We start from the raw sequence: 17,349 nt of genomic DNA on the forward strand, positions 1-17,349 counted from the left end.
ATGTCCCTCAATTTCCTTGCTGCCCAGGCCTGCAAACTCTAAGGGGCTGAGGCCTCTATAGCTCCCCCCAATGACTGCTGGGATGGGACTCAGCCCCCTCCCCGCAATCTTGAGAGGCCAGAGGAGGCCTGGCGGGATGTCACCCCCCAATGTTGGTTGCAACTAGGATGCTGCCACCTTGCTTAAAGTACTGTACTGGTAAGGATGGAACTAGCAGCATAGACTTGGGAAGGCTAAATACTTGCTTTGACTTGATGGGTCTATTGGGGAGTCTAACTGCTGACTCAGCCTTATGCTACACTTCTGTGTATTATCAGGACTTGACAACAAATTATGGAGACATTAATTCAAAGCCCCAAAAGATGTATCCATATCTTCCAATTCCGTTTCTTGTGGCCATGGGCTTCCATCTTTGTCATTTACAGTAGAAAAAAGTTGATTTCCCACTTCCTGTATTTCCATCCTTTTTTCAAAAGTATTGCATGTCACTTTCCCCCCTCAGATGATTCCAAATTGTACAGAGTCCTCCTTCCATAAATTCCATCTCCTTCAACGTCATAGCTCCAGCATTACATTGTTCCACTCCTTCCAGCACTGATACTACTGCAAAAGGCTTAGTGGCTTTTTCTCCCAAAGGAGGACCCATTCCTCACAAATAATGGCAATGGTAGCTTAGATGGAGGACTTCATAGCAGGGTGGGGTGGGGGTGCAGTTTGCTCTCCCAAGGAGGGGCAGGGATCTAGAGGGCACCCAAGCCCCATCCTCAGAGGACCAAAGATCTGAACAGCCACATGGATTGCAACACATAGATTACACGCTTCTGGATTGCAACAGGCATTTCCCACACATCTTTCACAAACCTATTATCATAGCAATGAAGAGCGAGCATAACAACTGGCATTCCTATTACTGTACTGCTGTCGTGGGTTCAAAGAGCTTCAAGTATGCAAGCATATGATAACTCTTGCAACCACCCCAAAAGGTAGGTCAGTATTGTTATTATCCTTGTCTTGCAGATGTGAAGCAGAGACCAAGAAGCCGGCCATGCACTTGCCTAAGGCTTTCCTAGTAAGTTCATGGCACAAACATGATCTGAACCAGGGGATTGCTCCAGTTCATTGCTTGGCCTCTTAAAGACCCCATTAGCTCAGCTCTGGACTTGCCATGGCCAACATTCTTAAGATGCTTGTTTCTACAGCCTAGACCACATACTGCAGGGAAAAAAGGAAGCTCCCCACCCAACATCCCTGTCAGAGAGCCTATTCATAGGCTACTCCAATCCAATGCAGGAATCACAACTAAAGAATCCCTGAGAGATGGCCATCCATCTGTTAAAAAAACTTCCAATGAAGGACAGTTCACAACCTTCTGAGGTAATCCATTCTACTGTGAAACAGCTCTTACTCTCAGAAAGTTCTTCTTTATGTTGAGACAGAGGCTACTTTCTTGAAATTTGAATCCACTGGTTCAGGTCCTCCCCTCTGAAGCAGCAGAAACCAAGCTCACTCCATTCTCCATGTGACAGCTCTTCAGATATTTGAAGATGGCTATAATATCACCTCTCAATCTTCTCTTCTCCAGGCTAAGTATCCATAACTCCCTCCACCACTCCTCATAAGGCCTGGTTTCCAGGCCCTTTATCAACTTGCTCGTCCTCCTTTACACAAACTCCAGCTTGTCAATATCCTTCTTAAACTGCGGTGCCCAGAATTGGTTACGGGACTCCAGGTGGGGTCTGACCAAGGCAGAGTATTATCTTGCTCCAATTAGCACCAAGCATTAAAGATATATAATCATCCTGGTTGTCCTAGAAAACACAACCAACTCTGAAGTACCACCTCACATAAGCACAGGATGCCCTCCCTCCCACTGCCCTGATTCCTCCACCCACCCAAGTCAGTTGTCCTCCCCAGCTACAGTCTGGGTTACGCAAAGCCAGGCAGGTGGCAGGTTATTCTTGGGCCCATGGGGAGCGAACAGTTAATCAAGGGCAGGAGTAACACAGCAAACAGTACCGGGAAGTCGTTAATTGCTTGTATGGACCAACGCCGTCTGGCAGAGCAAGGCGACATCTGTGCATGAGAATGTTATGCCCAGGAGGGGAAGGAGGGAAGAAGGTGAGTCGTAGAGAGAAGGAGAAGAGGAAGAAAAGAACACAGAGCTGAGAAACTCATGAGGCAAGGGGCCCCATGCTGCACCAAGGGCAGAGGCCAGCTGTGGACCAGTCAGAGATGTGCCATTCCAGAGCAGCCAGGCGCCTCCATATTCTGATTCAGCACAGGAAAGATGGAACGGTCTGCCCTCTAGAGGAGTGACACAATGCTATCTACTCTGAGAGCCAGCACCTCTCCCAAGTTGCAGACAAAAGCCTGCAATCTGCCATTCCAGGGGCTGAAGTTGTGGCCCTCTACATACGAAACATACTCATGACCACTTCCCACAAAAAGCACAAGAGAAGCAAGTTTCCCCAAGATGTCATATGAATTCTCGCTGGTCCTCCTATCAATCCTCTATTCCAGGGATAGGGAAACCTGTGGCCCTCCAGATGTTACTGGACTCCCAACTCTCCCATCAGTCCAAGCCAGCATGGCTAATGGTCAAGGGAGATGGGAGTCCAACCACAGCTGGAGGGGCACGCGTTCCCCACCCATGTTCTTCTCTCACTGTGGAAAGGAAAGTGTCTCATGCAACTAGTGCTGCTGACAGTGACACTGAAGTCAGAAGCCTTGAGTCCTCTGAGTCCTGTGAGACACAGAGCGGTCAAATACACAGGCGGGAAGGTCCTGCTGGCTACACCCCTCAGGTGGTTGTTTCCCTTTCCTTATCTCTTTTCCCCTGTGGCTAATTTAACCCACACGAATTCCTAGGAAATAATTAGCTGCTAAGAAAGGGAGCTCAGGTGACCCCCACCAGTGCGCAGCAAATGCTCAGCATCTGGATATGAAGAGCCCTCAGCCTGTGCCAATCCCTCCACCTATCCAGGCAGCATGGATAGCTTCTGGGGTGCTGGCATTTCACACACTGCTTCCCTACAATATGCTTCCCATGATTCAGATTAAACACTCAATTATTGACCCAAGAGCACAGGAATTTGCCACAGGGAAAAGCCCTGTGCAACAGTTTTATTTCATCACTATAAAACCACCCTGTCAGTTGGGCCTCCCAGTCCCTGTGCATTTCAATCCCCGAAAGGCCCCAAAATAGGCAGGACTAGATACAGCTTTAAGAGCAAAAGACTCCTTCCAAAATGAGACCCCTGCAAACTCAGCCTTCGGGGAACCTGGCTGGCTCAAAGTGGCACACTGGGGAGAGGGTCTCTTTCTGCTGCATCAGGTTTTGCGAAGCTGCTAACTGCTGACAGCACTGGGAAAGTTGAGCCTAGTGCGACCAGCTCAAAGAGCCCCGAGCCCCGATTCTAAGTGCATCAGCTCAGTTAAGTGTTTTTTTGGCTCACTCTCAAGATCATCATTTTAGGCCACCGTATATGATGGCGTGGGGAACTCTGCTCTGCCAAGAAGGCAGTCACAGCTGTGTCCTATGGGGTTTCACTAAATAAGGGCCATTCAAGCCCTTCCAAAGTGGACAGGAACTAGATGTGGTAAGTCTGCCCTGGGACACCTAACCAATATCTCTGGCAAGTGGAGGTGCTTAGCATGAGCCAGTCAACAAGCCCAGCTCTTAAGTAAGCAGGGAGCAGGAGGCAATGTCGTAGCCTTTGCAACTCAGGGGGCTGGCAGATTTCCACGCTCCCTGATGGACCCCAGTGTGACCCAAGTGTAAAAAGCCTGCCCTCTTGTGCCACATAGTCAGTCCAGATTGCTTGCACACAAAAATCCACACAGCTGTCAGGCACCCCTATAGAATTCTTGCATAGTCCACCCAAGGACCACTCAAGACGCATAAAAAGCCTAGCAGCTGGACAAATCCCTAATTGCTGATAGCCGGCCTTTTCCAGTAAGTGAAGGCATAATGCTAACAAAGGAAGCATCATCTAGAATCAAGAGCATCCCAAAGAGAGCCAGCAGCACAGCTTATCCAAGTTGTCTCCTTGGGCTTCTGTTACAGGACAGGCAAACCCTGCCCTCCACCCTGCAAGAGTGCTGTTAAGGGCAGTGATCTCTAACAAGCATAAATGGCTGAAAATGAGGCAGTGAGGAAGCTCTACAGACCATACACTTACCCTCTCCTTATAGTAGAAGGAACTGATGGAGACCTGCTCCTTCTCGTTGCGTGTAGGGCTCCCACCATACAAGCGCAGGTTGCCAGGGGTCTCTGTACGGATCTTCATGGGAGTGATGAGGCCACTATGGTAGGCTGAGAGGGCCGACAGGGATCTGAACACAAGATACACATTCCTGAAAGCTGAGCTAACAGTCAGTCCCATGCAGCATCACAGGAAGCAGGGATTGAGGCTAAGGGCACAGCAGAAGCATAGGAAACTTGTCATAAACTGAGTCAGGCCGTTGGTCTATCCCAGGGCTCGCCAAAAGTTTAGGGCCCGTGGGCACATTTGCAAACCTGAGAAACTATTATGGGAGCATCACATACACCACAACCTATTCTATACAATAGGATGTTTCTTTCAAGACTAAATTCTCAGCAGTGGAGGGGACCCTATGGAAACCTGAGAAGGCCTCCAAGGGTGCATGTGTACAGTCATACCTCATGTTACGGACGCTTCAGGTTACTTGTTTTCGGGTTGCAGACCGCGGGAAACTCGGAAGTACCGGAACAGGTTACCTCTGAGTTTCACCGCTCGCGCATGCGCAGAAGCGCCAAATCGCACTGGCGCCTGTGCAGATGCGGTGCTTCAGGATGTGAACACTGCGGGTTGTGGACATGCCTCCGTCACAGATTACGTCCGCAACCCGAGGTTCTACTGTACCTGTGGGCAGCATGTTGGTAACCCGTTTTATCTAGCACACTACAGTCTACTCTGGGTGATAATGCTTTCCTAAAGTCTCAGGCACAAATTCTTCCTGGCCCTGGTACCCGAGAGCCCAAGGAATGAACCTGGGACCTTCTATAGGCAAAGCATATGTGTTTCTACTGAGTCATGGGTCATTCCAATAGCCAAAACTGAAACTCCACCTCCCTCATTCAGAGAAGAGGAAGAGGAGCCTAGGCATTGCCATGAGCACACCTCTTGCTGCTGAGATGGCTTCCAGCTACCCACGTACTTACCGGGGGGTTGGTTCTGTAGGGGACACTGTGCGGTGCATCGTCATGGGTCGTGTGAAGTACACCAAGTACCCTGTGAAGATGAGAGATCCTGCACTGAAGAACACAGCTTCTAAAGTAAAGGTTGGTACCACTTCTATAGTTAAAAAGGATGGTTATTTAAGTGTCTTCCCACAGGTAGGCAGCTTTAATCAGGGCTGTGCCTATTCTGCAATTCTGGCCAAGCACACAATGCAGTACTGCAAAGCCCGGGGTCAAGGCTAGATAGAATCTCACAAGACCAGCCAAGATCTCCAATGGTCAGGGGCTTTCACCCCTTGCTGCACTTTTCCTTTCCCCCATATCTTGCAGACAGAATTAATGACACAGTCCAAGTAAAGGCATATCTGTCCAACTTGCAACTTCTATACTAGATGTCAAACGCATGGCTTGTATTTCGCCTAGGGACACATAGCAAGGCAAGCATTATCATGCTCCCACAACCGCCCAGAAATCAAAGGTGGGGGGTGGTAGAAGGTTGCACTCTAGTCTAGAATGCTGTCAAGAATTCCTGCCCACATGCAAAGATTCCACAGCTGACAAATGGGTGGGGAATTTGCTCCCTGAGCACAGAAGTCTGAATACTGTTGCTCTAATTTGGGCTTTGTTCAGGGTTAGTTTCTTAAGCTGCTACCACTTTGCTAAATATTAGGCAATTCTACCCATTTTCTGCTTTTCTTTACAAGAAAGAACTGTTTTATAAGCATGCAGGTTTTACTCAGCAAATCTGAGGGGCAAATTTGTTAAGGGCTTAAAATCGGTGTTTGGTAGGAAGCAGCTCCTTTGGCCAAAGCATTCCCTACCCCCTGACAAACTCATAAATCTTATTCTGTCTCAAGCACGTTTTCTTTTTTTAAAAAAAAAATACATAGAAATTTGCTCCCTTGCTATATACATAGATTAGTAAATAAACTGGAGGAAAGGGAACCTAATCCTGTAACTGGAAATCTAGAATATGCACTCAAATAAAGTATTTTTATTTTTTTTATTTTTTTGCAAAGCTGCCAATTCTATTCCACTCCTGGAAACCAAAATTTTAAGACAAAGATTTCTAGATGCACAGAATCATGTCAATTTCTTTGTAGGGTTGTCCGCAAACCGCACAAATTGGCTCCCTCATTTTTAGGGCAGGTTTTTGGTGCTGCAGCAACAACACTTTACCAACAGCTTGCTGCACAGTGGTGTACCCTTGCCACACTCACTCATACCCTTCTCCTCTTGGTGGAAAACTCTGCTAAGATCCGAGCTGGGAGCCCTGACCATTTCCCTGCCCTTCTCTAGCTTCACATGCTTAAGAGTCTACCAACCTGCCCCACAAAACCTGGCTCCAGAGGTGCGTGGAAATGGGATGTTGGAATCCTGATAGGAGCCATAAGCATTCGAGACCCTGGGGAATGTTGGCAAGGGCGGCGTGACGGAGTTTGGGAGTGCATAGGGGTTGCTGGAAGAGCTGTCCTCCTGGTTCTGAAACAGAAAACAGATTAAGAGTTGCATGCATGGAGCCCATCTTCTTGACAACTGGGCTTTTGTACTGAAAAACCAACATGCCAATATGTCAGGGAGGGGGCATAGCTCTTCGGTAGAGTGCATGCGTTGCAGGCAGGCAGTCCCAGGTTCTACCTCTGGCAACCCCAGTTAAAGCTATCCCAGAAAGCTATTTCTGTCTGAAGCTCCAGAGGGCTGCTGCCAATCACAGGAAACAACATGGGCATGGATGGGCACAGTATAACTGCAACATTATGTATCACTGTTTCATATACATGTTCTTAAGAGTTCAATACAGTACCATTTTCATATTTTGGATCTTTTTGTCTTACATGCACAACAGTCTAGGGACCCTTATCGTTGTGTATTTTTAACTGCAAGGTACAGCAGGGCTGCTATTCCGCCTGGCCTGCAATCACGCTACTCATGTGGGAATTGAGTCTCTTGTCACCACATGCAGAAACTCAGCACCAGTCAGCATTCTGCTTTAAAAAAAAAAAGGCACAGAGCCAATGGAGAAGTGTCTCTTAGGACTGGAAGGCAGCAGAATGAACCCAGATACATCATTTGTTGTTGCCATTTTCTATTCTGATTTAGGCTCTCTTCCTAAATCAGAAAGCATTTGCCACAGTGGTAGGAGAACAAGGCCAAGAGAGGCATCAACACTTTGTGGCCAACCTGGGCCTAGTTCTTAAGGCTTAAGGGCACTTCAAGATGGGGATTTCAAAGCACTTCCAAATCTCACAGCAGAGGTGCACAGAGGTGCTGTTCCTGGTAGCCCAGTCCTCAGTCTGCCACAGAGCATGCAAGTCGCATGACTGGTTTCTGGTTTACAGAAAGGAGCAGAGGGCAGTGGAATATGCCCCCTTTGGGCTTGAGGAACATTTCCTGTCAGTGGCACAAAATGTTTTGCAAAGCAGGAATCAGAACATTCATAAGGTAAGAAACCTGCTACCCAGCCTCTGCAGCAACCCACATGCCAGTCACAGCTTGAGAATCAGAGCCACCCCTCCCTGCGGATAGGCAAATTTTGGTACCTCTGCCCAATGTGGTTTCTATGTTTCTGCTTGAGCAGTACAATGCTAAAAACTGAAAGCATGGAAAGCTACTATGGACAAGTTTTAAAATCTGTTGTAAACTGCTCTGGATTTGTAAAGAAAAAAGGGATACTAGGAGTTTTTTCCAAACAAAGGTCAAGGCGACTAGGGCAAAATGAGAAGACAGGTTGCCGCTGAAAGCCATTTCCTACCACAACAGACTCCAGACAGGAGACCAACTGGCGCAGACAGGGCTCCAGGCAGCACTGATTCCGTTTCACCTTCTGCATGGAAGTGTCCTTCAGGATCTGCAAGAGGCCCCCCGCATACTGTGTGAATAGTTTGGGTCATGAAGACACACACACACAGCTTCTCCACACACTCAAACAATGATCAAGGCTCCAGGACTGAGGGTTCCTCGGGACAGAATTCATGGGTAGGCAGCCAATGTGGAGACCCTCCCTGTTCCCGGACCTCCACAGCTTTCTGCCACCCCACCTGCCAGAGAGTTGCTCACTTGCAGACCCACCTTCAGCAGCTTGGCCTTCATGGTGGAGGGGATGGTAGTCTGATTGACAAACTGGAAGGAGGGGGCTGCGTTGTTGGGATACTGAGCAGGGAACATCACCAGCATCTTGACCCTGTGGTTGCTGCAGTGCACGGAGACGGTGCAGCTACGATTTACGGCATCCATCTGCCAAAGCCAATGGAGGAACAGAGATGTTAGGAGAATATTTTGTTAGTGGATCCAATTGCACTGACCTACTTCATGGAACAGTGGAGGCCTGCAAGGGGACCAAATTCAACCAAGTGAAATATAACCTGGACTCTGCAATAATCATCATCCTCAGTGGCGGCTCGTACCCACTGGAACTGGATTCTATTGGTGGAAGGCAGGGAGCCCAACAGTAGGAGACCAGAGCAAACGGTTGGCTGAGCCAAGTGGTTCTAGAATTGTCCCTATCCTCCTTTCTGCTGAGTTCTGTAAGGTCAACACGGAGAGTAAGGAGGAAGTTGACAACCAGTGATATCCCCTAGACTGGTTGTAAGAAAGAAGTTGGCTGGTGGGCTGGCTGGTGGGGCAGTTTGGTGGGGCAGTGCCCTAGTTACCCTAATGAACCAGCCTCTCTTGATCATCATTATTGTTATTATCATAGAAGGTTCCAAGTTACCTTTCTTTTTGTTAGCCATATTTGGTCCGTTTGTAAACTGCTGCTATTGTTGTTGCTACACTTAAAGTACATACTTAGCAAATAATTTATGTGAAGTTCTTGCCTGAAGGCTCAATCTTTGTTTTAACAAATGTATCTTCTTCCTTAGACTTCAAAAACAGATTTTGTAGACTGCTTAACACAATTTTGGAAAAGTAAATGAACTGTGTTTTATAATGAAACAAGCAAATTAACCACTAGAGCAGTCTAAAAGCAGATGGTGCTCAAGGTGAGGATGGCTGAAAACAATGTTACAGATCTTCTCTGGGCAGACCCACTAAAATCAGGGGGCCTCAATGAATCATGACCATTAATATCAATGGGTCTATTCTAAGTAAGAACACTGGATACAACTCAGAGTATTTGGGCTGGCTGCTTCCACATTCTCTCTCTCTCTCTCTCTCTCTCTCCCCCCCCCCCCACCCGCGCTTTCTGCTTAAGAGATATTCCAGAAAGTGAGGGCCTCATGGATGCAACCCTGCCAGGGGGATTTCTGCAGACCATTCCCTTGGCCTGTCAAGGAGAGAAATAGCCCAAGAAAGGCAGCCTGCCAGAAGAGGGCAAACGATCCCCACCCAGCAGCAGACAGGGTGTTGCGAATTCCACCCTCTCAAGCAACAGCACACTCAACAGGAGGACATGGCTCCTCCCTCACCTACCTCCATGTTGACATTTCGGATCTGAACGTTGATCAGAGAGAATTCCTGCTGCAAGGTTTGAGGCAGCCCCAGCTGGTCCAGCTTTTTCCCCACCAGGAGACTTTTCTGGGAGTCTTCTTTCAAGGCTGTCAGGGAGAGAAGGCAGTGCTGAGGATCTGTGCCCTCCTCCTCCCATCCCGTCAGAGGAAGTGGGGAGAGGTGGGGCAACAAGCTGAAAGTGCCAAGCATTTGGGGGGGATGAGGAGAGAATTAAGAGTGGAATTGGACAGGGACAGACAGGAGGATTATTCCTTCATAGAAGTCTGATGGACTCTTTGAAGCTCTGATACTTCAGCAGTACTTTGAAGGTTGAAGTGGGAACCTTTCCTCCTAGAGTAGCATTCTGTCAGGGTCTATATAACACCAGCATTGGGTCAAAAGCGGGAAAGGGTGCAGCTAGACCCCTTTCTCTTTTTCTACCACCCCCTCTGTCCCCCCCCCCACTTTCTGCCACCTCTTCTTCTCTTTGCCACCTGCCTAAAATGAGTCAAGGGCTACCATTGCCAAACCCTCTTCTAGGGTCTAAGCTCAGATATGCAACTCAGTTGCCACCTGCAGAGAGTGAGCAACTCCTGTAGGCAAGTCTTTGTAACTCAGGACAGAGCCCTTCTTGGTGTTGTGCAACTCCCACCCATTCACCTGCTGCCTTTTATGATATTCAAACACCCACTGAAGACTCTATTCACTAACAAATGCCCCTTTATTCCCCCCAGCAACCAGAGCATGTTGTGTAGCATCCACTGAAGACCAATGGCTTAATTGCCTTCAACAACTTATGTACCATCTCTACTTTTGAAGTAGAAACCCCCTTGCCTGCAAAATGCTCTGCTTGTTCAGCAAGATCTGTTGCTGGTAATGTTCTCTGTAGACATACTGCCTTTGAATCCGTGGTGGTTGCAGTGGTGGCTGGTGCCCACTGAGGCTGTTAGGGTGGAGGGCAAGGCAGCTACTGAGAGATAGAGCCAGGGATAGCAGGGCTGACCCTGTGACAGGGCCTTTTCAGTAATGGCTCGCTGGCTGTGGAGTGCCCTCCCTAGCGAGGTGCACCTGTTTCCAACATTATTAATTTTCAGGAGGAATTAGAAAGCATACCTGTTTACGCAGGTGCATGCCTGAAGACCACTGTTCCTAGCAACCTTGAGATCATTGGATGCAAGAATGTTTTTAACTGTAACTACTTTTAGATGTTCTTAATTTTAATTGTTTTTGGAGTGTCTTAACTGCGGGTGGCACTGTGGGTTAAACCACAGAGCCTAGGGCTTGCTGATCAGAAGGTCGGTGGTTCGAATCTCTGCGACGGGGTGAGCTCCCGTTGCTCAGTCCCAGCTCCTGCCAACCTAGCAGTTCGAAAGCACGTCAAAGAGCAAGTAGATAAATAGGTACCGCTCCGGCGGGAAGGTAAACACTGTTTCCGTGTGCTGCTCTGGTTCGCCAGAAGCAGCTTAGTCATGCTGGCCACATGACCCGGAAGCTGTACGCCAGCTCCCTCAGCCAATAAAGCGAGATGAGCGCCACAACCCCAGACATCCACGACTGGACCTAATGGTCAAGGGTGCCTGTCCCTTTACCTTTACTTTTAGATGTTCTTAATTGTAATTGTTTTTGGAGTGTCTTAACTGTTTTAGAATGCTATTGCTTTCATTTTTCTTTTTAAATTCAATTTATGAATTAATAATAGTAATACTGGGAGGGAATGGGACATGGTTGAGGGAGGCATCCTCAGAGCGACATGCAAAACAAGGCACAGAAAAGTCTGACAGCTCCACAAACCACCCAGGTACCCCCTCGCCTCACCTTCCTCTTCTACGTGGTTGGCATTTTGCTGGGGCTCAGTGTCCTGGGAAGGCAGGGCCTTGTCTGGCTCTGGCAGGAGAGAAATCCCATCGATGAGCTCCTCCACCCCATCCAGGAGGTCATTGGAGCAAAGCTGGAACAAGAAGCAGCAAATGCAGCAAAGCAGAAACAAAGCAGGCCATGGGTGCGGCACAGCAAACAAGGTGCAACTGGAAAAACATGCCCCCCCCCCAGTTGCAAGTTGGCTAGAATTTCTGCACCATCCCTGTCTAGAGATCTCACTGCCTTCACACTGCTTGTTCCAAGCTCCCACATAACCCTCGCCCCGGTTCATATAACCTCCACACCAGCTTTTCCCCGTATTCTCCAAAATGCTCCCTCTCCTGGCAGCATTTCAACCTTCTCACAGGAGTCAAGAGACTTCACCTGCATTATTGCTTCCTTGCAACCATCCCAAAGGGATCACCACCCACACTTTGGGAAACCCTGAGCCTTGTTTGCTTATAGGTTTATCATCTGTAAAGGTGGACAAAACTGTACAGCTTCCCTGCTGGTTGCATGCCCCCTTCCTGTTGGGGGCAAGGGGAGCTTATACTGCAGTTTGAGGAAAGAAGATACAAGGACACAGTTATGTGTTTCACAACTGCTGAACCACCACCACCTCCACCACCAAAAGAAGACAGGCAGCTCTTGACCAGGGCCCCGAAGGGAAGGAGAAAAGGCCCAGGTTTTAGTGAGGCAGCTGTGGGCTAGATTGAGGGAATGCTTCCTGACTCTAAGAGCAGTAGGACGACGAAGATGTTGACCAAGGACACTAATGTAATGGTCCTTCCATGCTAATGTTTAAGCAGGTGATGAACTTCTATCAGAATTAAGAGATTTTGCCAGTGCAAAGGGATGAACCAGATACTCTCAAGGTGGGTTCCACTTGCTTGATTTATTCTCCTGAAACCACCACAAAGTCAGGAACAGGAAAGAGGTTTGACACAGAAGCACAGAAAGAAAACCCCATAACAGGAGATGGACCCAGGACAACAGGTACAGGAGGTACCTGACAATTTAGCTGGCAATAGATGTTTTCTGGTTTCTGACATCTGCAACTTTGAGCAAAACAAAAAAGGAAAGACTATGCCACCTGCCACTTACCCGTTGCAGCTGGCAATCAACTCGCCACATTCGAAGTGTCTGATCTCGAGACCAGGTGACCAGCTGATAGTCCTTGGATCCTGAAAGGCATTTCAGATTAAAGTGTTTAAACTCTGGCTTTTTTGAGATGGTCTGCTATTTTGAAGGTGTATCTCTATGCTCTGCTTGAGATGTTTTTCTTTGAGATGGACTTACTCATTCTAAATGCTTGGCCCACATTTTTGTACTTTTGCTCTCTCAAGGGTGGGGGAGAGAGAGAAGGGTGAATTTAGAATTATCTTTGTATGTCTGGCAATGTTGGGTTTTGCTTGTAGACCCACTTCTGTATGTACTCTTTTGGTTTCACCTGTTTCAAAATTCAATAAAAATAACATACAAAGAGTTCAAACCAGCCCATGTTCCTTTGATATAAAAGGAATGGGAAAGTTGAAGTCTGTGTGAAATGCACCTTAAGCCCAATATTTGTGACACAAGTGCCCAAGATCCTTTCCCTGCTTGTGTCATGCATGGCATTTTGCTCTGCAGAGTTCTCAATTTCTTTTGGCCATCACAGATTTTCAACCTCCTGGTGAATACAGTTGCAGACTTGGGGGGGGGGGGTGGTCTCTTATGGTTTACTGCAATTTCATTTTAAATGAACTAGTTGAAGAACAGAGAGACATGACACAGAGAGGGAAGTCAGAGAAGATACAATGCAATTGAAAACACACTGCCTGAAAAGAGCCAGAAAGGGCCTTAAGCAGCAAAGCCACCTCTGTGCTTTGTGGGCCAGACAGCCAGCAGGCACACTGAGGCCACCATGAGAAGGACACATCTGTCACGCACCTTCCTTCTGCTTCCGCCACTGGAATTCTAGCACAACATCATCGTGCCCGACAAAGGTGTGGACCGGCGTGTTCAGGTCAAAGACATTCCAGAGGAGGAGGCTGTTCTCTCTCCGCAGCTGGGGCACCATCACTGTCACCAGTCCATTGCTGAAAGGCTAGAAGAAGTCACAGGGAAGGTTGGAGCTTCAGAAACTCCGAAATGTTTCCCAGTTGCCCTTTCCCCACCAAAACATGTTACAACATGGCAATACACATGCATCTTTGTAATGTGTGAGTGATCACATCTAAAATACCTGATAGTTAGTGGAACACCCCTAGGTGTGTGCCCAGCTCTTGTGCTAATTAACAGTGCCAATGTATCAAACCTCAGTGATTTTCACAAGCTTTATTCCTTATGGTTCTTGGGTGGAGAGTGAAGCAGGCTGCAATCCTAAGTTGTTCCATGCTCTTCATTTACTATTCTTCTCTCTGCTACCTCTTCTACTTCCTACTCCACCCATGAGGCAGAGAAGGGGGTCTTACATCATCTTAGTTGTAAACATGTGAACCTAGGAGTGTTGGATTGCTGTTTTTTGCTTGGGATATATTTGTATGAAGGAGATACCCAAACACCCTAGATTAAGTTTGCAAACTTAGAAGAGTCATTCCCACTGCAAGGGAGAAAAGGAGGAAAGCCTCTTTTTAAGACATCCCTGCACATATGTGCATCACCTGAAAACAAAGAAATATGTTTTTTTCCTCTTTGAACATTTGCCTTACCAGCTTTCTCAGGTGGGCTCTGTCCTTACCGTGTATCTGGCTTTCCAGACAGGAACCTGACATGCCAGGATGTTGAGGTATTTTCGGGGTTGTCGGTAATCCCAAAACTTCAACGAAAGAGATAACAAGCCAGTTCAGGAGGAGGAGGAGGAGGAGGAGGATGCTTACCAGCAGCAACATACACACACCTGGGAGATCACAGCACAACAAGAGCACTACAACATGGCCAGAGTGGCAAGGACTTCTGTCCTTCAGTAAGTGTACATATGCTATTTTGAATAACATACCACTGAAGGACTGGGGTGTTCATGAAGGATTTTTAGTACTTGGGCTCCCCATTACCCTTTCAGCATCATGACCAATCCTGCTCCATGTATCATTTGAAGGTGCAAACTACCCCTGGTTTGCCCACAAACCTCACTCATCACTCCCCTGTCAATCACACTGAGAAAGGGGAGCAGAGGCCATTCTTTCTATTGGCAGGACTTTCTAGCAGTAGTAAGACGTGCATATCTGAAAGAAGCCTCCTGGCTACAGGAAACGCAGCTATAACATCTTGGGGTTTTCCTGGTTCTGGTTGCCAGATACCCAGGAGGCACCTGAAGCTGGGAATGCTTTTTAATCAACACCAGAATACACAGCTGGGGCTCTCCTAAGAGGAAAAGGCCCTTGTCGCCACCATTAATGTACCGGTAAATATGTTCTGCGGAGGGCTGTCTTTGAAAACAGTTTGGAAACAAAATGCTGCTGCCCTCCTCTTGCTAGAACTGGGCCAAAGACACAGCTAAGTAAGAGTAGTGCACTCAGTACACCACCTCTCTGAAAGCTACCAGGTATAATTAAAAAATGAAAGCAATGACCCATAAAGTCCTATAAACCACCTTAAGCTATGATGCTTTCAAGCAGAGGTGGGGAATGCCTGGCCCTGCAAATGTGGCCAGACTTCACCTCTCATCACCCCTGTTGGCCACATTAGGCTGAGGCTGATGGGAGCTGGAGTCCAACTACACTTGGAGGGCCTCAGGTGAGTCACCCCTGCATTGGAGGAAAGGTTATATTATGCCAGTATGTTGCAGTGGTTAAGTGTTGGGCTGCAACCTGGGAGACCAAGGTTCAAGTTCCCAGCCAGCCATGAAGCTCATTGGGTGACTTTTGACCTCTCAGCCTAAGCTACCACACAGGGTCACTGCACATGGATGGAGCTTTACAAACAAATATAAGAACACACACACAAAAACAGGCAAATCCAGCTTTTGCAAAACAAAATGCAAAGATGCTCAAAGACTGCAATGATTTTTTAGCCTGTGGCAGTGTCACACACTGTGACATGCAGCAAGGAGTATGGGAAAGTAGTCTTGGAAAAGACTGGTTGCTTATTCACCAGGATACCCCTTCCCTCAAAACAGGACGGTGCCCACACATACCCTCCATTCATTTCCCAGTGGCCCCCAATCGCTGCGAAGACTGGCAGGGACCAGCACAACTGGAACTCTCCACCTGCCTGGTTGGTGAAGTTCACATTTCAGCCAGTTTGAAAGGTAAGTGCCATGTCAGAACTGGGCTTAAGGGCCCTCAAAACCCAGCCCCACCTTCCCACCTACCCTAACAGAGTTGTCCTGGCTGGACGTAGCCAATATGTTCTCATTGTCTGGATGCCAGTCCAGGCCATGGATTTTAGAGAGATGCGCAGCCAAGTACTCCACCGCAGTGCCGGGTTTCTGCAAGAAGAGATTTCATTTGAAAGCTTGCACATGAGATGACCACAACCATCTCCCTTAGAGTGGCAACAGTGACTCACCCGCCTGTCCCAAATGCGCACATCCCCGTCATGGCTGGTTGCCAAGCAGTGGGCATTCTTCTTATTCCATTTTACCTGGGAGGCACCAGCTGCAGAAGGAACAGAGCACACACACAAAATTTAAAAGAACACCAACAGGTTGTACGGTCAGGTGGGTATGACGAAAACACAGCATGCAAATGAGGTGTCAAGTCAAGCCCAGCCTGGGTACTGTATCTTGCTAGGCACAAATAATTGACAATGAATAGGCCAAGAGTTTTCGGAAATGGAGTGGTCACCAGAGGTGTAGTATGGAATGCTACAGGGTGCAGCACAGCCACTCCAGAAGGCCAGCCCAGGGGACCGGTCAAGAACCTAACCAGCTCATCTGCAGCCTACTGATGCAGCAGGCAACTGTCTGGGCAAGTAGGGCATGGGTCAAGTTTGAAAACAGGTTATCGCAGGTGTAGGCAAAAGGTAGATTGGGCTCTATTAGAAGACTACTAGGTGATTTGCAGCAGATTGCCAAAAAGCTCTGAATCACAATGCCTTAGCAAGAACACCAACAAAATGACTCCCTTGCCCTGTTCCAAATCATGCTGCTGAAATAAAGAAAGTCTGAGCAAGGCAGAAGTTGACACTTTATGCTAGCCTCTCCCAAGCTGGTGTCCTCCGCGTACTTAGGGCTGCTACCCCCACCAGCCACAACCATGCTGGTTGGGACTAATGGGAGTTGTAGAGTATGACATCTGGAGGGTGCAAGGTTGAGGAAGGCTGCTTAATACCATTGCCAGATCTGCTACTGCCTGCTCCAATAGTGGCAGGCATGTCACAGGTTGGACACTTTGTGGGCTACTGGAAACCAGTGCCAAGACCTCTTCTTTGCAGGGCACTTAACACCAACTACCGAGTGAAATATTATGCCAATATTTCAAATTCCATCTAACCAACTGGTACTTACCGACGGCAGAAAGTGAGACAGTAGGCTTTCGGGTGTCCCTGAAATACAACAATACCATCATAAGCACACATACTGTTCACTCTCCATTCAGGTTAGCGCCTCTCAATTTTTGCTTCTCCAACTTAAAACTGGAGACACAGAGTTCATACACTTAGTAAGTTTTGCATTTTGAGGGTAACAAACTTCACTCATTTTGACCAGTAACAGCTGATACAGAGAGGCAACAGCATTACTTGCCTCCAGAGAAAGCTGGACAGAAGAGGGCCAGTCCAGGAAACAATGCAGAAACAGAGCAGGCAATCTTCTCTGCAGTTGAGGACTTTGAACTTTCATTTGTTGAACATTTCTCATAGCAATTAATTTGAAAACGACTGACCTAGGCGGATAGCAAATCATCCAGCTGCCACCAGCTCCCACAACTGAAGCCCAGCTG

The 17,349-nt window shown here is 47.8% G+C and overlaps 1 protein-coding gene across 5 annotated transcripts in view; it reads right to left on the reverse strand.

Annotated features, from left to right (window-relative positions):
* The window catches only part of WDR59 (WD repeat domain 59), a 43,963-nt gene that overhangs the window by 13,025 nt on the left and 13,589 nt on the right, over positions 1-17,349 (reverse strand). For 4 of the 5 annotated variants that reach the window (XM_033157423.1, XM_033157424.1, XM_033157426.1 and 1 more), the window contains 13 exons: positions 16,917-16,954; positions 15,977-16,065; positions 15,780-15,896; positions 14,208-14,285; positions 13,418-13,574; positions 12,593-12,672; positions 11,447-11,579; positions 9,614-9,738; positions 8,273-8,437; positions 7,956-8,051; positions 6,529-6,685; positions 5,186-5,255; positions 4,182-4,335 (listed from right to left, as the gene is read on the reverse strand). In XM_033157423.1, coding sequence (XP_033013314.1) covers positions 4,182-4,335; positions 5,186-5,255; positions 6,529-6,685; positions 7,956-8,051; positions 8,273-8,437; positions 9,614-9,738; positions 11,447-11,579; positions 12,593-12,672; positions 13,418-13,574; positions 14,208-14,285; positions 15,780-15,896; positions 15,977-16,065; positions 16,917-16,954 — 1,459 coding nt within the window. Of the gene's footprint in view, positions 1-2,016; positions 2,074-4,181; positions 4,336-5,185; positions 5,256-6,528; positions 6,686-7,955; positions 8,052-8,272; positions 8,438-9,613; positions 9,739-11,446; positions 11,580-12,592; positions 12,673-13,417; positions 13,575-14,207; positions 14,286-15,779; positions 15,897-15,976; positions 16,066-16,916; positions 16,955-17,349 lie in introns of all 5 variants that reach the window. The other variant, XM_033157427.1, reaches the window with a different exon arrangement.

Source organism: Lacerta agilis, chromosome 8 (genome assembly GCF_009819535.1).
Source record: "Lacerta agilis isolate rLacAgi1 chromosome 8, rLacAgi1.pri, whole genome shotgun sequence".
Taxonomy (NCBI): Eukaryota; Metazoa; Chordata; class Lepidosauria; order Squamata; family Lacertidae; genus Lacerta; species Lacerta agilis.